At 39.9% G+C, this 23,318-nt stretch overlaps 1 protein-coding gene across 6 annotated transcripts in view; it reads right to left on the reverse strand.

The window, feature by feature from the left end:
* The window catches only part of LOC102795589 (glutamate receptor 3-like), an 85,012-nt gene that overhangs the window by 35,657 nt on the left and 26,037 nt on the right, over positions 1-23,318 (reverse strand). For all 6 annotated transcript variants that reach the window (XM_035912729.2, XM_035912733.2, XM_035912730.2 and 3 more), the window contains one exon: positions 5,096-5,283. In XM_035912729.2, coding sequence (XP_035768622.1) covers positions 5,096-5,283 — 188 coding nt within the window. The remainder of the gene's footprint in view (positions 1-5,095; positions 5,284-23,318) is intronic.

The raw sequence follows: 23,318 nt of genomic DNA on the forward strand, positions 1-23,318 counted from the left end.
ATTTATATACATATAGATATAAAAAGATATAAAATCTCTGAGACAAGCTGTCTTACCAAGCACTGATGCACAGGCTGTGAGCCGCAACCAGCAACCTGCTGACTGTTGCCTCACACTTAAAGACTGAGTGGGGGACGAGTGTTTGCTGTTTCTCGGTTGGGATGTCAGGAACTCGTGTCTGCTGCATCAGCGTTTTCTGTCAAATAACTTTTAAATACTTATTGGCGCAGGACAGCTTTCTTTTAAATTTCAGCGTATTTTTGACAGCGACTGAAATACAATTTATTATATTCCTAAAACTGCTCTTTATGTTTTGTATTTCAGTTGCCATATTTTCAGGTTTATTTCTTTTTATTTCTTGTGCTTGCATTTTTGTCCCGACTGTGTATTTTACTGTGTATAATATTAGTTTGTTGTAATGCACTGTAATTATTTCCTGAGTTAGCATAGCCTGAGGTCATCTTATCACTCTTAAAGCTGCTTTTTTATTATAAATCCAATAACGGCAGTCTAGACATTTTGCCATAATGTTCCCTCCATATGTGTCTCACTCACTTTTCACAGACTCCTTTAAATTAAACACCTTGATGCACCGACTGTATCTCACAATCAAGCAATCTGTGCATCTTTTCAGTGTCTTTACCTTCCAATTAAAAAGGGCTTTGAGGCAACTGCTGTTGTTTTTTGGTGCTATAGAATTGAATTGAACTGAACTGAGTCTTTAAAGGATAAAGCAGACATACAAAACACATTTCCTATATCTGAAGTATTAGTAAAACCAGTGCTTTGCAGTACTTTCATTTCTTCTTTCTTACAGGTGTACTTGCTAACCATCCTGGCATAATACTGCTCCCAACTGACTCCCTGTAGTCTGCACAAATGTGCATCATCAAATGTGTGCACAGCCTGGCCAAAATCAGCACTGGTTGACTTGAAAGTATTCCCTCTAATTACATTTTTTTTTCCCCAAGAACCTTGTATTCAAAAGTGTGTGGAGCGTGGAAGTGTAGAAACAGACCCCCTGTGATCAAGGTGTGGTAAAATTGTCCTATCATTAGGTTATAGATACATCTACAGTTACATTTTTAGAGATGTACAGGGTAAATTGTAAATAACTCATAAAAGAATAAAGTTACGTTGAAACCAAGCACACCATTGTTTTTCTTGTGACATTACCAATAAGTTTGATGTGTCACATGGCCCTCTTCCTACTGAAAAAACAAAAGTTGTATCCAAGATGGCCGACTTCTAAATGGCCACCATGGTCACCACCCATCTTGAGGAGTTTGCCCCCTCACATATACTAATGTGCCACAAACAGGACTTTAATATCACCAACCATTCCCATTTTATTACATTGTATCCATATAAATGGCCCACCCTGTACATTGTTTGACATAGGCTTGTCAATATCAGTCACACTGTTATGATTTTTGCCTATGCTATCTGACATGTCCTGCCACACCATTAGCTGGTCAGGATTTTAGCTATAAATATCGATACCTTTAACAGCAATTCCCAACAAAGCAACAGCCAAAACTGCAATTTCCCTGAGAATATAATAATGACCCTATCTATAGCATAATCTCATTTAACCTCCTAGGACCTGGCGCCCACATATGTGGACATCACATTTTGGGATGTCTAGACCAAAATAATACATTTTGCTCTACAAGGGCCTGATATCCAGTTGCAAGGACATTATATTGATACTGTTCTATGGAAATTTAAAACGAATGTCCTCCTATGTGGATCTCATTTCTCTCAGAAACAAAAAATCAGGTAAAAAAACAAAAAAAACGTGCCCAAAAGAGAAATTAAAAATGCATGCCATTGAAGAGTACAGGTCTTAGGAAGTTAAAAAAAAAAAGCATGCTTCATTCTCCTACTCACAGGGTGTGGAATTCCAGTGCACCTCTGGGTGTTCAGCACTTCTCCCATTTCCCTCCACAGCACCAGACAGGGAGAGTCACACTACATGGCTCAATTCCCACAAGCTCTCTGCCTTTCCAGTCTTTTTATCTCTCCCTCTGACTCTTCCTCTGTCTGTCAGCTGTGCAGGAGGAGGCTGGAGGTGATGGGTCCTCTCTTAGAGCGATAACAAATCCACTGTGCTTCTATTATTGATGAGAAGCCTTAGAGGTGTTTATCGCTCCGTCTTTACTTTACTGAAGAGATGAGCAAACTGATACTTTTACAGGTGGTGAGAGAGCCAGCAGAAGACCAAAACTCCCACAGCACATTTATCAACAAATAAAGCCTAGAAGAACTGAAACTGCCTCCTTGACTACAGCATCTACGGAACAGCAGATGTTTGCAAATAAAATGTATTAATGATGAGTTTTATAATATCCTGACAGAAGGCATCAAAAGATTTGAATCATAATTCTTCTGATTACTGCCTCGCAGATTAAAAACTAAATCATGTCCACAACGATTGTTTCCTGATGCATGAGTGATCGCAGTTGTGTTTGCTCACTCCTGCCTTTGTGAAAGATCTTCCCTCAGGCTAGGAGGGTAGGCTATTTATAGTAGGCTCATTGTTGTTGCTGTTATGGGACAGTGTGTCCTACTTACACTGGGAGCTGATATTACATTAAAGCAAGTGTTGATGTCACAGCTCGTATAAGGAATCATTCTCAAGAGACACGGGCCTGCCTTGCCACTCTTATGCATCTGGAGAGATACTTGTCTGACAGATGCTGCCGACAAGGCAACGATTCACATTAAGCCACCGCAGAAGAGAGGTTATGATTGGATCGGTCAGATCTGACACAGAGTGACCACCGTTGTATGACTGGATACGTTGAATCTAATACGGAAGCAATTTGAGAACACTTGAAGAAACCCCGGATCTAAATTTGAAGGGCAGGGAAAAGCAAACTTCTCTTGATTAATGAAAATGTTCAGCACTGTCACTAAAAATAATCCCCCGCATCAGAGGAAATGAAGACAGATCTGCAGTGAAGGTCAGAGTAAAACTCATAAGGCCTGCAATAATGAGGATCATTATGTAGAGGGCAGAAGCCTTTATACACAAATATCTCAGCGAAGAACAGAAGGCTAAGATGTGCTCAGGATTAATGGTTTAAATGCACACAGCACGCACACGCACGCACACGCACGCACACGCAGACTACACTTGTGGGCTTAATGGCTTTTGTAACTCTGCTGTGCAGCTGTGTGTGTCTGGAAAAAAACAAAACAACTTTCTGCTGTCAAATTGGTCACTGTTAATCCTTGTGTCTAAAACAGCAGCGTTTGCCAGTAAACACAAAATTGAGCCATGTGACGGTTCAAAAACAGACTCACATGATCAGATTCTTAGATTTAGTAAGAATTTAAGTTTAGACAATCAAAACTACTCGATGACTGCATGATCAGCAAAAAAATCTGCTTCATGGTTAAAGAAACTGTATGCAGGTAAATGATGGGACATGAACACATGTGCTCCGTATGCCTGAATCTTTCCAAGCCTGTTTTCCTGCAGTGAACAGCTCCGTCTGGAGATCTGGAGTGAGGAGCCCGTTTGAATACGGTGGACTCTTCAAGTTCAAGTCATAAAAGGATGGACAAAATGATGATCAGTTGAACAAAGTGTGTTAAAAAATTATCTGCATTTACACCACACAAGGCAGGATGCATCCATTTTTCCAATACATTTACACTTTTCCAATCTTCTGTTTTCCAAATCCATTTTCATCTGGTAAATCAACAGTTTCTGAAAGCCTGTTTTGTCCCAATAATCAAGCCGCATTCAGAGTCTCTTTAAACCACCTTTCTTCACCATTCCAATGCCAGGTTTGAACTACAACGGGTCATCTTAAACATGTTTACATGCCTAAATAAGTTACTGCCATATGATTGGCTGATTCTCTCCCAGCTATCATAGGGCGAGCGGTAGGATGTACCCTGGAAGGTCGCCAGTTTGTCGCAGGGCTAACACAGAGGGACAGGCAGTTTTGTTTATATAACTCCAAATTACAACAGCAGTCACCTCAAAGCACTTTATAGTGTAAAGTAAAGACCCTACAATAATACAGCGAAAACCCTAACAACGAGACAACTCGCTATGACCAAGCACTTGGTGAGGAAAGAAAATCTTCAAAACAATAGTGCAAATTAATGCCAAACACTGCTGTAGCTACATCTTCCTTTTGAATACAGTCTATGGGGCAAACTCATCTAATTTTGGCACACCTCATAAACAGACTACAGCGTCTCACTTGAAAGGAAAAAGCTTTAAAAGTAATAAGTGTGCAGTGCAGTCGACAGCTACTCAGTGTTAGCATTACCTTCAGTCTGAGCCTGTGGGGATAACATCAGCAATACTCTACTATTTAGCTTCACGTACCTCAAGAAGGCGTACCCTTAAAAAATCATTTGCAAAATCTAATGTACTCACATGTGCACCAAACTAATCCCCCGAATGAACACTAATGATCTTCTGAGTAGATAGGAAAATTCTCAGTTAACACTCATTTAATACGTTTCTGACAATGAAATATTCTCTATGGTGCAGTCACAGAGAGCAGCACACATTAGCAAACACTGAACCTGAATCAAGATTCGTGTGGGAAAACTGTAGCCGATGATCACCTAGGAAACAAGGATGAGAGAACTGTTTAATTCCTTCACGTGAATTAAGCCCAAGTGACCTCAAACAACGTGCATACACACACACACACGTGCGTGCACAGACACACACACATAACAACAAATAACAAGCCTTAATTTAATGTACCGCCTTGCCTGTTTTAAAATCAGTTCTAAATGAGAGTGTCAAGATCTGAGGCAATCTTCACACGTGCCAAGTGTTTAGGGTAATAATGAAAAAGGAATGAAAAGTGGGGAGCGGACCAAGCTAGGAGAAATGGCATATTTTACTGGCAGTGTAGCATGAAGTGGCGCTTGCAGCAAAAAGTGGGAAATAGCATGTTTCCTCTTTTAGAAACAATGGAACAAGCCGAATCATGAGGCTGGGGGAAGAGTATATTTCTGAGGCAATCTTAGATTTACTTCCTGATATTCGAGGAAAATAGATTTGTTTATTTTTTTTAAGCAAGGCTGAATTAGCACTTTGCAAACTGAATACCTGCTCCAGTATCAAGTTGATCCTGTCCACCTCACAGTCGATGAGGAAGCGTTTCTCCTGCCGGCGGTCCATCTCCTCGATGATGCGCCTGTACTCTGTGGGGTCCACAATGTTCCCCACCGAGCGAGCTGTCACCTGCCAGTTATTGGCTACAGCAGACTCCATGATGGCTTGGAGGATTGCAAACCCTGGGGGAACAGAGGGGAGAGAGCTCCATCACACAACTATCTTTTTGAATTTCAGAGCACACAAGAAGGAAAACGTGCTCAGAATCCCAAATTCCCTGTGCGCTGAAAAAAAAACAAAAACAAGGATAATGTGGCTTCCAGCAATGGTTTGTAACCATTTATTGTCATAAAGAATGTAAACTATTAACTGATAATGCATTGTTAACATGTTTAAACAGTACCAATCATCTTGCAGGCACCGCTTGCAGGGAGGAAAATAAACGTGAGAGAAAAAAGCTGAAGTAAGTAAACAAAGAGGCGCGCTTCAGAGTAAAAACTGAGCTGTACTGGGGCGGCAGTCAAACAGTCTCCTGATACTGAAATATGAACAGCTGCTCGAGTGGATGGCTAGAAGAAGATCTGTTGGGGGGGGGTGTTTGATTTGCCTTTTTTTGCCAGTCTAAATTCTGACAAACGCTCAACACATTTCGCGTAAAGGTAGTAAGAAAAGCTAAAATTTGAGCCAAAATTAGAGATGCTTGGGAGCTCTTTCTTTACACTGCATATGAATTAAACAGACATGCTCTTGTAATTAGGCCTTTCCGGAACGTGCAGGTACAAGATTAATGAGTCTCTTTAGAATTAATATCAGGAACGGGTGCCAAATGTTTAAAAGGATCGTAAAAAGAAATATTTGACAGACAAAGCAGATTCAAGAGGCTCCACCGAGAATCCCCACAACCGATTAGCTTAAAGCTGCAGCTCTTATAACAAAGATAGATGCATTATAGAGCATAATTAACCATTAACTGGGAAATGACTGAGCTGTCCCACGCTGCCTTAGCAGTTTGTCATGGGAGGTCATCATTGCTATCTCTTCCCTGGTAGACTGAGGAATTTAAAGTTGCAGAAAGGACAAACGATATGGAAGAGAAATGTCTGTGTTTCTGCGTATTATAATTCACCCGTGAAAGTTGCAATGCTAAAGTTTTATATTTTATATTTCTTTAAAAAAAATCAGGGGTCGCAACAATAAGATATGAAACATGTACCTTAGCAGATGCAGTGAAATAGACTTCCCAAAGAATCCAGAAAGCACAATTGGCAGAGCTTACTGCACCCCGGGATGAATCAGTAGCTGAGGCACATGAAAGAAAGACGCTGAGCTAAGAGTAAGTTGGCTGAGCGGTGACACATTAAAAGCATAGACTGTATATAAAAGAAAGCCACATTGTTATAATGGAGTGTGGTGGTTTACTAAGGAGATTAAGGACTGGTGGTCAGCAGTCATGACAGGGTGCAAAGGGAGTTTCTAAATCAGCTGAAAAAAACATCAGTGAGTGAGTGACATAGAAATAGAGCATACAGCTGTGTGTTAGCTTCAGAAACACCATGTTTTAGCCAGTTTTTGTGAGCAGAGGGTACAAATCTTAAACCTGAAATACTGTAGTGAAACAGTACACCTTGTTTATAAGATTCCTACTACTAAGCTATGGTGTGGCATTAGTAAATCTGGATTAATAATTGAGGAGACTGAAAGAAAGTGTAGGTAATACAAGCTTATTTTGGTTACAGTGGTGCAAGATCTTTTTAAACGGGCTTGTTTGGATGATTGAGGCGAGGCTAAATAAAGTGAGTCATTGCTGCATGCTGCCTTTTTGAACTGATCAATTTGTTGCCAAGCAATCTGAGAGCCCATCAACACATTTGCAGGACGGTTGCAGCAGCTGATTTTTCAGAGCTTCCAGTGCAGCCGAGTCCAGGCCAAGACTTCCTGTTTCATCTGCCATTCATCAGTCACTGTTTACAAAATACAGATACATATTTAAACGAGAAGCACTCCAACAGCGCAAACCTCCGCCAGGGCCGCTCACTCTTTGGGCAGTATTTACTTTTAAGATAATACTACTGGATCTATTCATTTTGTTTTTCTTTGTTCTTTTAAGTGTACTTTAGTTTGTAGTGCAGTAAAAAGGACACATTTTGGAGTCCACTTAAAAGAAAGGAAGGTGTGGGATCAAATGACACATGGCATTTGGAATCCCCGTATACATGATTCATTTCCTGAATGTTGGCAATGCAAACAAAGGTAGCTGAGTTACAAGCACAGTTTTAAAGATAAAATATATTTTAGGAAGGTTTGACCTTATTTAACTTTGATGAAGAGGTCACAAATCCAAAGTAACATGATATATAGAATCCCTATATATCATTCCCTATATGTTGTCAGTACAAACAACAGCAGTAAAAAACTGTATAATAAGTATAATCACATTATTATCACTTTAACCTTCAGATCAATCTATTAACCTTAAAAGAAAGATCAGAAGACAAATTTTAAATAATATTTTAAATCTTTATAGTGTACTTTCTATATGTTGACACGTTTTTTTTCCCTCAATTTTTGACCATTAAAGTTGATCTTGAAGACCTTATGGGTGGATGTAAGCATATTTTAGCTGTTAACGTGACCTGTGATCTACACTCTAATAATGCAATTATTCAAAAATGATCAGGTGATGGTTTTAAAGCTGCATTTCCACAAATAATGCTCCTGTTTTGCTCTTCACATGAACAGTTTCCCCGCATGTAACCTAAGCCTGCTCAAGCATGACTTGTCAACACATGAACTCCAAACGCAAACCAAGAAAGCTTCCTGTAACAAAACCTTGGCCCTTGCCTACACACTAGCTATCCAGCGACGGTTCATCTCTGTAACAGCAGAACACATAGTGGCTTTGTTTAGAAATTTATATAATTCAAAGTTGAAATATTCTTTCTAAATCACTCAAATATTTTATACATCTTTTGCTGTAGGTAGGAAGACAGGTGACCTTTGAAAAGCCCAAGGTGAAAGATTATGAATAAAGTAAAGATTTGCATCTCTTCATTCTTTAAAGAACAGGACACAGGACACATCAAAAATGCATTATGGCAGAAGCTATTACATGCTGTACTGAGTCACAACTAATGGGCAGGGGGAAAAGTGCTGCTTAAGTCAGAGCAGGAACACTTTAGCTGACTGGACTAAATGCATCACATGCTGTTGCCCTTTTCTTTCACAGAAGGGATGAAACTGTTGATTCTAGGAAATGATAGATATTATTACGGGTGCTGAATAAGCTGGTGTGAAATGTGTTTATGTAAATACAAGTGAGCTTCACAGCTTCTCTGCAGGAAGCAGGAATTACAAAAGCTAAATGAAAACCTTATCCACATCAAGGGACACACAGCCTCCCTGCAGCACAAACCACAGTTCAACATCAGGGATACTCGAACTGTTATATCACCTGTGTGTATGTTTAAACGTGTCAGCGCTCTCTAACACTTTAGGTAATTTTTGGTTGGGCTACATGTTCATTTGTAGAGCTACAGGGATCGTAAGATAGTTTACCAGGGAGGTTCTTTGAATATTAAACATGGACTTTTAATATTAAAGATTCTTGAATAATTCACTTGTTTTTGCCATTACACCTGAATTTTTAAAGCCAGCACCATGGAGAAATATCATTTGCTTGAAGCTACTTAAATTTGACCTTCACAGCCCAGAAAGATGAATGTGTGACGTTGGTACTAGAAGTCTGTTTTCACATTTATTGTTTATCCAGTGAAGCAAAGTTTCTCAGTCCACCCTCTAATCTGAGTTTAAAAGATTAAGATGCAAATATGACTCTTTAAAGTCAAACTATAGTTTCCAAATTAGTCTGTGAGGTGATTATGATCCAAGAAGAAAAAAAAACGTTTTTTTGCACACTGCAATCTCAACAGGATGTCTCTTTGAAAACTGCAAAAACTCCAGATGCAGACAAATCCCAGCTACTCTATGCAGACACTGTAGGGGTTGCTAAAAACTTGTTTTCTTGTACAGCAGCTCAAATTAACAAATGACAGGGAGTCCCACCATAGTTCTTCTTTTCAGGAGTAACAGCTGAGCCGTTCTCACTGCTAAAATGCTTTTGAGTTTCACTGAAATGTACAAGCTTTTCAAATACCTTCCTCTGTGATAATAATGACCGTTTATCAAGAGTGATTTCAAATATACAGTATATTATATTTTCATAGCTATACCAGTGTATTGTTTTTTAAGCACTAAAACGCATCAAAGTTAGTTTACTTAGCGTCTGAGACAATAGGCACTATTCTGGGGCTTACTGTGGAACCAGGTGCTGTGCTGGTCACTGTTTATGATTGACATTGTTTGATGATGACAGTGATGTTCTCCATGTGGGCCGTTTGTCAATCAGAACTGCTCAAACACAACATGTCAGTAGTAAGGAGACCACGAGTAGCAATCATTTGCATTTGCATATAGATTTTATATTTCCATGCAGCGATCTGTCTACAGAGATTCATGCCTGTGTACAAAGTACAAAGGAAATGTGAGCGATGAATGAAGAGTAACTGTAAATAAATAATGACATATTGCAGCAATTAACATGCCATTAAATCTCCAAACTCATAAAGGTACAAGAATATTTTCTTACTAAAGAGAGGTAGGGAGGTTTCAAAAGGTTTGTAAAGTGGAGAATTGAATTTTTGGGTCCACTAACACCATTTATAGATTTATCTTTAGCAAATAATCCAGATAACAGATTTGACACCGCCTTTCTAAGGCAGCACTCACTTGTAATGTATAATTTAATCAGAAGTATTGTTGCTTGCATTTCCAACAACAATAACTAGTGGTCCTTATCTGGATCTACCACAGGTTCTTCAACTTTCTGTTGGGAACATGTAAACTCGTGTTCCCAACAGGCCTCCGAAATATTCAGAGCACAGCAACTGGGCTGACACGTTCGCCCTCGCCCTCCCTTCCCCTGCTGGTGACCTTCACAGTGAAGTGCACAGCAGACAGCACTCAGACCAGGTATGGCCTTTAAAGACAAGTGGCTCTCGCTGGGTGCCATCACGTTAGCCACTCTGGCTTCTAAAGAGGCCACCGCGACGTGTGCTCACATGCCTGACACCGGGCGAGGTTAAGGAATTCAAAAGAGGCATCGTGTCTCGATGCATTGTAAAGACTCTGATGACTGATAAGAGACTGCTGAGCTGACCTCAGTCTGAGCCCAACGCTGCTACTGCCTTTATCTGGATTTTTTTTTATCAGCTCACATATATATCAAAACTAAAATCTAGCACATTATATCACCGCTGGCAGAAGGGAAATGAAAAGGCAGAAGCTGAGTGTCAGCTCTCCTCCCACAGCACTGAACGCCATAAGCTGGGATATGCATGACATTTTGAAACGTGTTAGTAGCTGCTCAAGAAAAAGGATTTGGGGGGATTTACAAACGATTCCCTTGAGAGTTTTATTTTCTCACACTAAAACTAAGCTGGATAGTTGGGGTTTAAACATTTTATGAGCTGCTTGATGTTTAAGCTATTGAGTATACTTAACAATTAAAGATATGTATAAATAAAGAGGAAGTCCCGAACCGAAGGAATTCAATGATGTGACATTCGGTGCACTCCAGCTTTAAAAACCACAGTGGGAAAAGGAAATCTGAGCAACAAAGGACACCTAAGTCTCTTGGTGAGTATTAAAACTGGTGTGATTTATCAGGCGGCGCACAAATGATAGAGTTTTGGTTGACTTTGTAAACAGATGGTACATTTTAAAACAGTCAGCAGGAAGGACGACCATCAAGGGCATTTTACAGAGTCAATTATTCAGCCCTGACCTGAAGAATAATACATATTCAACATCGGGAGCATACTGCCACAAGCCTATTTATAGAGCAAAAAAATCCTTCTTCCACAAAAACACCAAAACAGCCTCAGTTAGTTAAATATCTCTCCTGTGGCCCCATTGGTGTTATCCTGCTAGAAGCAGCCATCAGAAGATGAGTGCACCGTGGTCATGAAAGAAAGGACATGGTCTCAGGGAGGTTGTGGTGATTAAATGATGCTCTATGCTCTATGCCAAAAAACCACAGATACAAGGCAGGATGGAGCCATTCTTTCATGTTGTTTAGACTAAATTCTGACCCGACCATCTCAATGTTGCAGAAGATATAGAGACACAGAAAAAACGACAATGTTTTTCCAATTTTCTATGTCTGAACTATACCATTAGCTTTCTCTTTTTAACTGAGAGGAGTGGCACTCGGTGGTGTGGTCCTCAGCTCCTATAGCCCATCTGCTTCAAGGTTCAATGTGGTGCATTCAGAGATGCTCAGTGGATATTTTCCCTTTTTCAGACAATAGAGATGGTTGTGTGGGAAAATCCCTGTAGATCAGCAGTTTCAGAAATACTAAATCATGCAGTGTTTAAAGACCCTTAAATCTCCTTGCTCAGTCTGGCAGGATACATGGATAAATGCCCTGAGTTATCAGGTTGATGTAAACAAGACTCCAAAAAATGCAATTAGACAATCACTGTGATTATTGTTAGTGTCATTCTTTTGTACAATCATTCCAATTAATCAAGCCAATTAATGTTACTTTAAACTCACATGGGTTACTAGTAGGAAGCCCACAGAGAATTATTGCACAGCTTTGTGTAGTAGCTAGCACTTAGCTGTTTAAGAGGATAAACCTGACAATCCCTCTGTGACACCCTGATCAACACGCCTCCTCCAAGAAGTCAGAGCAGTTTTGAGATGAAATCAGACAAAGACATCTTTGCATAATTTGTCTAATGAGAATCTAATGTTCTCTGTTTTAAAGTTACTGGTTTGAAATCATGAACACTGAAAGACGTCTCACACAGATTAATCGTGGAAAGAAGAAAAACTTTCAAAGAGAATTCTTTTCCTTACAGTTCTCAAACGGACAGCTGGCTCTTTCATCAGCTCCCAGCTGAAATCAGCTTTAACAGACGTCAGACGACAAAAGTTCTCCTGAAGAGATGATGCGAGCCCGACCTGCTACATGTTGACATTAGTACCAGTTTATAAAGAGCACTTAATTTAGGCAGAGCAGCAAAACAATGATCCAATAACATGACAGGTGAGCTGTCGATGTGCAAAGCAGCGCCGCTATATGCTGTCAGGCCACCATGCCATGAGTACAGTACGGATATTTATGCTCAAGTCTACAAACACAAAAAAGTTAGACATTTCACTTTGAAGTTTGTTGACAAATGTAGTGAAAGAAATGCCTGAAGGTGAGGGGAGCTGTTTAAGCAGGCAGCACAAAGTAAAGTTGGCCTGTATGTGAGTTAAACCTGAATACATGAGCTTAATAGCAAACACAGCACCATTGGGATGTAGCCCTGAAAAAAACAAAGCAGGGTAGTCAAGTACAATCACTGGTTCACTTTAAATCTCTCTGTAGTTAGGAGAAGTATTTTTCTAGATTAGGACATTTACCAAATGTGTTACTTCCTCTGTGAGACACAGCCGCTAAAACGAGCCTGACTGAGGCTCTGCTGACACCTGGCCATGTATTCTTCTTGTCTGTCTCGGGCAGCGGCTCACATGATGGCTGAGCGTGGTGTGCAGTCTCAACTGTGACTCAGTCGTCCCTCCCCCTCCCCGAGGAAGGTGACCTCTTTAAAATTCTCTTGCAGTCATCTGAACCGCGCCGTTGTCACGGGAGGCCCAAAGCTGAGCGCGACACAGAGGGGGAACTCAGACAAAGCCACTGAACCCACTTCTGAGAAATCTCTTAAAATCTCAAAGCTTATATGTGGCTCTACAAAGAAGACTGCTTTCAGTGGGCAGTGCTCACAGAGCCAGTGAAATAAAAAGGATTAAAGCTGCCAAATGACAGTAAAAGGACACTTTTGAGCACAATTAGCCTAACAACGCCTACTCCAACTGCAGTCCAACATAGATAACAGCTCCCTCCTCCAAATTAGCTGAACTGCAAAGAGCCCTGCGCCCCCACACCGCCCACTCCTGCCAAATCCCCGATCAGACCTAATCAAACAGATTATTTCTTATCTAATGACAGCTGCAAAGTTGCTAACAGAACGTCGAGCATTTCTCCTGTTTGCTTTCATCTTTTATGTAAGTTGAATTCACACGTCATTGAATAATTCACAAATATTTGTTGTGCTTGAAGATGATTCAGGTTCTAAAGCACTAAAAATGTAATATAAAAGACAGACGGAGTGAGAAAACTAACACAAACACAAAGTGCAGATATTTAAACCGCACACAAAGAAATGGATGGCCCATTAGCGAGAGCCGCACTAACAGCCTTGTCTTTTTCTCTCTTAGGCAAAATAAAAATGGCGTTTTCTCTTGGGCAAACATGGAAACGCACATCACATCAATCTCTTTCATAATGCAAGAAGACTACTGTTCTAATGGCCTTGCGTTATCCTGAAAGCAAGTGTCCCTGAAATAGACGAAAGGCATTTGAGCGACACAGAGACAAGAATCGAGGAATAAGCAGAGCAGCTGCCTGATAAAGCAGAGGGGCTCTCTATTAGTCACCTGGTTTCTTATTTGTCCGTGTAAGGTGGTAAGGTTAGAGCAGATTACATGTGACAAATCGGATGTGACAGAAAAAGATGGGAGGAGGCTCCAAATTCGATGAAGTCAAAAGCGTTCGGTGCATCTGACAGCATTTCTGACAGCGCTTGTCCCTCTGACACGGGAGAAACACAAAGGCTTTGCTGACTCCTCTGTTCCTTCTCTCACAGCTCCATACACTTTTATTTCTTTCCCACTCATTTGAAGATGAGGCTATTCCTTCAACTGTGAGCAGCTGAGATAACAACGTTGAATTGCGGAGGGAAGAAAAATCTGTATTTTTGCCCAAATATGCTTCTGAACTGCTCACTCTGTTTCCTCCCTGAGCCGGCAGGAGTGAACAGACAACGAAAGCAGGATAAGTGGAATCACACCTGGTCTTTAAGGTACTGATTTCTCTCTGATTCAAGAGGCAGAGAAGTAGAAGCAAGCACTGATTATGTATTGCCATCAGTAACAGATATGGTAAATATGACGGATCGAGCTTCAGGTTGCATACTCACAAAATTTCAGGGGTTTATAAAACAAACGTGTGAGAGCAGTGTTAGCAAAGGCAGCTTTGTTACATGTATGGTGTTTGTTTGTGCAGTGCTAGACTTTTATTTCCTGACAAATTTCACTGTTGTTCACAGCACCCTGTTATGCAAGTGCACACTGTGACATCACAAAGCAGTAGACCGCTGTTAGAAGCATGTTCATCACGGGTTACTGAACCCCAACCTTATCTATTTGTGTTATTACCCCTCAAAAAAACAGTCTTTGTCACAACAAAATGTGCAACCCTGTGACAAAGTAACAGTACAAACACAATGTTTCAGTTTTGGGGGAATATCCCACAGTTAATTAGGTTAAGTGGCAACAAATTAGTAACATGACTGGATACTATAAAAAATGCATCTCATAGAGGCGAAACCTATAAGATGAATTTAAGGTTTCACCGCTTTTTAAAAAGGCTTGTGGTGATCAGCTGAGAGAAAAAATCACCCTCATAGTAAAACTACAAAGAATTCTGAGATTTCATAATATGATAATATCATTAAAATATTCAGAGAACTCCAAGAAACATCTATATGGTCGGGGCAAAGTCAGAAAACACTGTACTGAATGTCACAATTCTGTAGTGGAAGTCATTATTTAGCTTCAGAAACTCAAGTCAGCATCAACAAAAGCAAGTTAGAACTCATAAACAAGCGTAAACAGCATCTAGAAACACCGGCGCCTTCTCTGGGTGCTCACTTAAGATCGACGGGAACATGGTCCTGTGATCTGTTGTGAAATGAACATAACAGGAAAAACTTTTATAAGGTGGTACAGGTCCATAAATGGTACAAACAGGCCATTTTAGGCCATTCAAAGGTGGTAGCTAAGAAAAACGATGACATCATAAATCTGATGTAGGTATTAGATAGGTAAGAACCTTCAGGGGCATATGAAACTTTATGTATTATAAGATTTCCCACATACTTTATACAACAAATAGAGCCGTTATTAATTCATGTTTTTCTTAATATAACGAGAACATTTGCTGAAAAATCGAGTTTATTTGTCCAGCTTGTGTAAAGGCATCTGTAGACAGCTGATATTCTAATTTGCTCGCATGTTTATTGCTGAAACAGTATAAAATATAAAGAGATGGACAACAGAAGAATGGATGAAGCTAACATGACACAGTACAACTTTTATTACAGAGGGGATAAAGAGCTGTCCAAGGTCTTGCATCAGCAGGACCTTGGACAGCTCCTGCATTAACATCACAAAGTACAGAACTCTTTCTTCTTACACTAGAAAATTCACTGCTTTCACTACCTGCAAGTACCTGCAAGTACCATAGATGTAAAACAACAACCCTTTCCTAACGTCTCTTACATGTATCCATCCTTGCCACTTTAGCAGTTTGTAGCCGCTAGACTGATACAGTCACGGCTTTGTCGACACATCTTGGCAGACGTGGCAGAGTGGTTTGTCAGTGATGCTCACAGAGAGTGATTTGTAATGAGCAGTGCAACTCCATTTTTCGAGGAAGGAACAAAGATTTAAAGTGATGCAACGGCTTCAAGTTACGTAATGACTTTCTCAGGGTTACTGTAGCTACAGTAGTTAGCTACAGTCTGAGTACTGCAAGTCTGTCAGGCCGTCTGTTCAAAAGCGATCTCTTTATATTTGAAAGCAACAATGTCCACTGCATAAGGCAGCGTCTAAAACCCCAAACTCACCTGTGGTGAGAAATGAAAGCAACACATTTTATACATTTTCCTCCTAAACAGGCGAACTCCCTAAAATGTTTAATACACCGAATTAATAATTCACGTACTTCAGTTTTTGTGGGTATAAAAGAGTCTACGCTGCAGTACTGAGCAGAAAGTCTGCAGCTTACATTTCCATCGGTGTTGTTTTCAAGCTGCGCTGCCTCTGCATGCGTGGATGTGCAAGGATCAATTGGTGCCATTTTGGGCGTCTGGCAGAGCGGATTGAGTGCTTGAAAACAGAGGAGGTTCGGTTCAGGCAGAAACACTCAGACACAGCCAACGCCTCAGCTGTGTCTTCCCAGTGAATGCACAACGCCCTTTGAGGTTTTCACCAATGAGGTCACCGCCCAGTACACACACACATACATGCACCACGCATGCAGCATCCAAACTGCCTTTCCAGATAAATACCGGCCTTAGCTGCAAATCTAAAGGAAATTGAGTCCACGCAATCTAAAGCTTTTTCGACACTCACTCTGCAAAGCCACATTTATGAGCAAGCTGTAAAACAAAAGGAAAAAAGCGCTGTTCAAGTTTAAACAATCTGTTATATTAATGTTATAAATTGCTATTATGATTTCAGAGATCCTATCTGACAGAGGAGATTCTTACAGTGTTAGCCTTTTTTATCTGCATGTCTTTGTTTTTCAGCGCCCTCACAGAAGAGCACGATATTCTGCCACATGTGTGCCTCACTTTCACATTCACTACGAGGCCTAATAGAGTCCTTGAACGGGGGAGGAAAGAAGCTCTCTTGAAGTAGAAGAGCTTGACTGATGAATCTCTGCTTCAGTCCCAATATTAGTGTCTGGCAGCAAAACAGTGGTTACTCGCAGATGCGGGAGGGGGGTCTACACCTATTGATATGTGTCCATCTCAAAGTGAAGCTGCAGTAAGGTGTTCACAGAGTGGAACAGCTGCGTGGCGCCATGCTCTCCCGCTCTCCCATTCTTTGTTAATGAGCCTGTGTGCCGGGCTGCTGAGTGAAGCTCTTTAGCAGTGCGCAATTAATCAGATTTTTCCTTGCAGAGAAGAAACCAAGCAGACATTCAGCAGCAGGGCAGTGTGATTACACATCGAAGGCAAATTGTCCCCGCCGTCTACATTTGTCACAGCGGCAGGAGAAGAGAGCCGCGGTTAATGTTGTTAGATGCTACTTCTTCATTTTGATGGCCGCATAAAGAAATTAAGATCCAGTTTGCATTATGTAGAGTTCATGAATCAAGAGAATGATAGTCAACAATGAGCATTAGATTGCACAGTCAGATCTCATACAGGTACCTTTACTGAAGCACTGTACTTAATTACAGTTCTGAGGTACCTTATTTGGTTATGTCTGTTTCAGGATCAGTGATTCCAAAACAATATCACAGGCTGCGTAATACATAAAAATGGAAATACAGTAGATCAGCTACACCCTGTATCTAACTGAAATGGATTAGGTGCCCTCGCGGATGTGCAATTTATCCATTCCATGTGCACTAATGCACCCCTTTACCATCACAGAGCCTGGCTTTAGGACTGGCACTAATAGCTGGACAGTGTGATTTCTCTACTACCTCGTGTGCTCGAGATTTCCAAAAAGAATTTCAAATTTTGGTTGGTCAAAAAAAAAAAGTTTTCTGGTTCTTTCATTTGGAGAGGGAAGCCACCTAGGGTTTCTAAAACTTTGCTGCAGCGATGCAGATATAGTGGAGAACTTGCATTACCTAATTTTTTAGCCTACTACTGGGCCGCTCACATCCATAAACTTTGCTACTGGCTAAAATCTTCTGGTTCCTCGTGGTGTAAATTGGAGCTATAATTATGTAAGGGCTCTTCTTTACCGGCTTTGCTCTATTCCTCTTTACCCGTAAAACCCTCTCTGTACACTGATAATCAGGTGGTTCTTAACACACTCAAAATCTGGTTTCAGCTTAGACGTCACTTTAATTTTGTAATGCCGTCTTCCTCGGGTCCTCTAAGTGACAACCATTTGTTTCCCCCTTCACTTTTGGACTCGACATTCTCAGTGTGGTGTGACAAGGGTATAAAACAGTTCAAACATTTATATGTTGATGGTGTTTTCGATAGTTTTCCCAACTTGTCTTCTCGTTATAATCTCCCTATTACCCATTTGTTTCGCTATTTTCAAATTTGAAATTTTGTTGCCAAGTGTTTCCCAAATTTCCCCTCTTTACCTCCAGAACAGCAGTGGGAAACTACGTTATCATTTATTCCTCATCACAGAGGAGCCATTTCGAAACTCTATGATGCTATTCTGTCTTTTAGTAACCACTCTAATGTTAAGCTTAAGTGTACATGGGAAGGAGAACTAGGAATTCGAATACATGAGGAGTCTTGGGAACAGGCTATAGCGAGGGTACGATCTTCCACCTCCTGTGCTCGTCTTGGACTTATTCAATTTAAGGTCATACACAGGGTGCATTTCTCTAAGTCTAGACTTTCTGAATTGTATCCAGAAGTGGAAAATAAATGTGATAAATGCCATGGTTCTCCTTGTCACCTTAGCCACATGTTTTTTCTGTGTCCTGAGCTACAAAGTTTCTGGACAGGGTATTTTGCTATTATGTCAACTGTTCTTGGGGTAACTCTTCGTCCTTGTCCTCTGATTGCTGTATTTGGGATTCCTATTAACTCACTTACACTTGATTCCACACAAAAGGATATTATAGCCTTCACATCCCTATTAGCGAGACGTCTAATATTTTTGCATTGGAAGTCTGTTAAGTATCCTACTATTACCCGGTGGCTTAAAGATGTCATGTTTTTTTTTAAAACCTGAAAAAATTAAATATACGTTGAGAGGTTGCACAGCCAAATTTTTTCACAAGTGGCAACCCTTTATCTCTTATTTTGCTAGTTTAGAGGTATTTCCTGTTTAAATGTACTTCTGTTACTGTTATATTCCTCTAATATGTTTGATGGTTGTGTTGATCTGTGTGGGACTGGGGGGGGGGGGGGGGGGGGGGGGTGTGTCTTTGTTTTAGAATGCATTGTTTTTTTTCATATATATATATATAAGTTTATTTACTTAGGAAAATGAAGAAAGGTTGATTGTATTTCGGTAACTGCAAGTACTGTTGTTTTCTTTTTTCAATAAAAATATTTTCAAAAAAAAAAAAAAAAGTTTTCTACTTTGCTTCATTTTAAATGACCTCAGGCCCAGAGAGAGTGGAAGCCTTTCTAATTGTTGCTTATGGATTTCGTCTTTTTCCAATGAGAAGAAGACTCTTCCATTTTTAGATGCAGTGAAGAACTGTGTTTACCGATTCTTGAAAGTGATTTTCTGTACAGTCACCAATACAGAGTCTGTTTTTAATGCAGGCTTTCCTAATTTCTGGCCTTCTCCGTTGCATATAAAGAGTTTCTAAATAATTTAATGGCATTGCGTACCCTATTTTTATACATTGTGCAGTCGGATATAAAGTAAAGTTATTTTTAAGTTATTAAACTATTTATCAGTGCAGCCTTTTACAGATTGAGAACCCATCGCCATCTTTATTTCTGAAAGTCTTTCTGGGATGCATTATGGGCTATGGATATGTTTTTATGTATTTGTATTGTTTATGTGTTTTTTAAAATATTTTTTATATCTTATATTTAACAATCAAAGTTGAACTGTATCTCTGCTGACATTATCTAATGTCTTCTTAGAGCTAAACAGTTGGGACCATTACAAAAACTGCTGCTTAAGGCATTTAGACAGCAAAACAAAGATTCCTCTGACTTAAAATCAGCTATTAGAAACACATTTTATAGCTGATATTTTCGTAGTAATAAATTTTTGGCTCATCAGCACATTATGCAAATTTTGTAAAGTGTAATAACTTTGACAAACACCACCCAGCAACTCTTTTTAACTGGCATGAAAGACATATTACGCTTTATGATGAATATGCAATTTATTGTAAATAAGCCAAACATGAGAAAACCTGGTGAGGAGCTTCTCTCTGTGGCCAGTTGGTAACATCCAGATGTTCATCAGTTCAAAAGGTCTTTGCTTGCCAGCAGCCATTAGTCTATTTAATGAGGACAATTCAGAGCCAGTACATCCAGGATAAATAGGAGATGCTGCACTGTAGAAAATAAACTTGTACGTAATGACTCGTGTGCATAAAAGTGTGTAGTCTGTTTTCCGCTTTGTTGTGCTCCTCCTGGTGCTGCGAGGCTTGCTGCACTTCTCCTTTTGTATCAGTTCAGTTTATGAAGAAATCACTTCATCGAAGGAGACGTGGGTTGCATGAAACAGTACGAGACGCCAGTAAAATAAATAAATAAATAAAGAGCGACTCCACTCGCGGTTTAGACTTATTGTGCATATGTCAGTTAAACTAGTTTAGATCAGCACAGCACTGCTGTCAGAGGAAGGCATCTCCAACATGAAAGTGAAGCTGAACCTATTTGATATTAATAGCTTTCAAAATTTGAAATTTAAATATATTATGAATGGCTACAGTGAGTGGTTTCCCTGGGCATTTTTATTTTCTGTTACATTTAAAATCCCATCATACAGATACAGCTTTGATGAGTAGTTATGCCCTCGGGCTGCAATGATTTAAAAAAAAAAAAAAACAGCAAATCTACTTTTAACAAACGTATGCTCTTTTTGCATTCGATAATCAAGTTGATCAAGAAAGACTAGTTTTGGTATGAAATGCTTAAATTATTATTAAATCTATTAGCTCAATCAAAATGACATTTTTTTGGGGGGCGGGGGGTAAAAACTCGCTTAACTCACCAACAAAGTAAGCATTAGAAGATCAGAAGGAAAAGCTGTAGCAATGGCTAACAACTGCACACTACATATGAAGTCCCAATCCTGACTGCAGGCAAAAGGTGTCTTCATAACTAGAGGCTTGGTCCCATTACTAATCTGAGATTATGCGACCAGGATGGAGGTCAGTTGTTGAAGTATTTTTGCATAGTAGACACACAAAAATATTTCTCATGTCAATTTGTGTTAGAAATAGAGAAAATTGACTGACTAAGAACCAAAAGCAGCACCACCTTGGATCTGCAGCCAGTTTCACAATAAGTTTTTTTTTTTTAACATATTTGCTACTGATAAATGTTTATGCATTCTTATTTTAGCCTGTTCAAAGTTGTCCCAACAGGAAACTGCTCATGCAGACGTGAAGAGTGACTCAATTCTTGACAGGTGAGAAAACCTTGAATTTTCTCTGCACAGCTCATCATTTTAACAATAGCATCAAGCTAAAAATAGCTACAGTTTCTGTAGGAGCCATAATTGAATGTATTGAATTTTGATGATCACTGGGTTTTCATTTGTTTGGTTGCTATGGTGATGTGTAATGGGAGTCACGTGGGTGCTAGCGGTGACATTAAGAGGGCGTTGTCAGTCTGTCATTCACTGGTTTTGATTTTGACAGAGAGGAGGGCTGGGTAGCCGTAGTTTTTGTTGACCGCTGCACAACATGTTTTGCCTTGTTACATTAGAGCCTGTGACGTTGTAAGAGTCCAAATCGCGAGATGACATTACTCTGTAAACACTTTAATAAACAAGCAAACAATTCCACCTCTCGCATTATTGCGTAAAGTTGACAGTGCTTCAGGCAAATAGGCAGGCTCCATCCCCGGCCTCTAGCGACTGTGGAAGTCACTACAGTTTCCTTGCTAGCACAGAGGCTGCACTGATGGTGTCGAAGCTTTATCAATCTGACATGAAGTTTAATAAAATACTACTTTAGCAACCAAACTATAAGCATAATTCACCAAACATAGAAGAACTCATTATAATAGTACACAAGCAGTTTATGGAGACAGGACTGAACATTACAGTTAGCAGGGTTGTCCTCCAAAGGTCTCCAAAGTTAGCCTAGCCGAGTGGATGAGGTACCCCGTGTTGAGCTAAGTTGTTAATAAAAAAAGTTTATTTCTGTTTTTTTTTTTAATTAAAAATTACACAAAAAGAGACAGCAAAGACTGTATGACCAAATTAACAAAGGAACACAACAAAATCTAAAATTCGGTCACGTGTATAGAATATAAGTCTAATAATGTGACCCAAAATATACTTCTTTTCAAAAAAGTAGCTGCCTTTTTTATTATGAAAAATTTAAACAGTCAGACACGTATACACGGGGCAGGGCTACACCATTCATTAATAATACTAATATTCACTTACCATAGACAGGAGCAACAACTTTGAGAGGCTAATAGAACATCCCAGCACTGTTTTAATGGCTCCAATTTGTAAATTGACTTGAGGCTGTTAAGGTGTGTCCCATATAAATCCTGCCAGTTCAAGGTCTTTACCCTGGGGTCTGCTACTAGTTTTATCCAAGCCACTCTACAACCACTGCAACAGTCATGAAAAAGTTTCACAAGGACATAAAGTTCTATGTGTGCAAGATATGCTTGATCTGTTTTAAGGTGAAACCTACTAACTTCATATACATCATGTTGCTATATTATTTCTGCATGTGGGTCCAGAAGCATAAATCTAATTCATTTGAGGCTGGTGAGTACCACAGTCGCTTTTTAAAGAACCAAAAAGGCAGAAAAACATGATCTCATAGAAAACAAATAGTTGCCAACATACATCCAACGGTCTTACATTTGTCCATACAACTCTTATATTCACCGTTATTTATGGTGGTTGTCCAATAAGTACAAAAAATTCCAGGTGGGGAGAAACTGTGTGAAAAAATGTCTTGTATTTCTTCATAATTATGCTTAAAGTGATTAAATAAAGTGCTTGATCTGAGCTGTGGGGAAAATCTAATTTAAAAGACATTCCCCATTTATAGCTGCCCCTAAGATGCCTTTGCTTTTGCTCTAATAAAAGGCTGTGTCTTGTTAAGGGACAGACATAACACATATCACTGTAAAATGCCTCTGCAGCATATTACTGTCATATTGCCCCACAAACCATCCAAAGCTATTCACACAAGCATCTCTTGAGTGCCCCCTGCCAATCCCTCTTAGGGCCCTAAATAGAGGCCCTCTTCTTATAATGAAGATTAAAGTGACATTTGGATGAGTGGTGGCTATATTGCTCACAGCCTTGATGGGAAGAGCAGGATGGGACCGCGAGCCAAAATAGGATGGCTAACTAGTCTCTCAACAAACACAAGCTGTGCAGCATGTGGAAATCCATCCTAAACTGTAGTGTTTACACTGTGTGGTGCTGTGGAAATGAGCAAAGTATTACAGATGGTGGCCCATCAGCCTCAGCACAGCAGGTGAAAGAGGCCAACAAAGTCAAGCGGAGCTCTAAGGGCCATATTGGGATACACTTCTGAGAAGGTTGATTTTGCCATGGAGAGGTTACAAACTCATTAATCACATCCACAATTGTCGCAGAAGCTGACGATTGGACAACCATCAGCTTCTGCGATCAGATTCATCACCGTGCGGT

This window comes from Neolamprologus brichardi, chromosome 10 (assembly GCF_056152115.1).
Source record: "Neolamprologus brichardi isolate AB-2024 chromosome 10, ASM5615211v1, whole genome shotgun sequence".
Lineage (NCBI taxonomy): Eukaryota > Metazoa > Chordata > Actinopteri > Cichliformes > Cichlidae > Neolamprologus > Neolamprologus brichardi.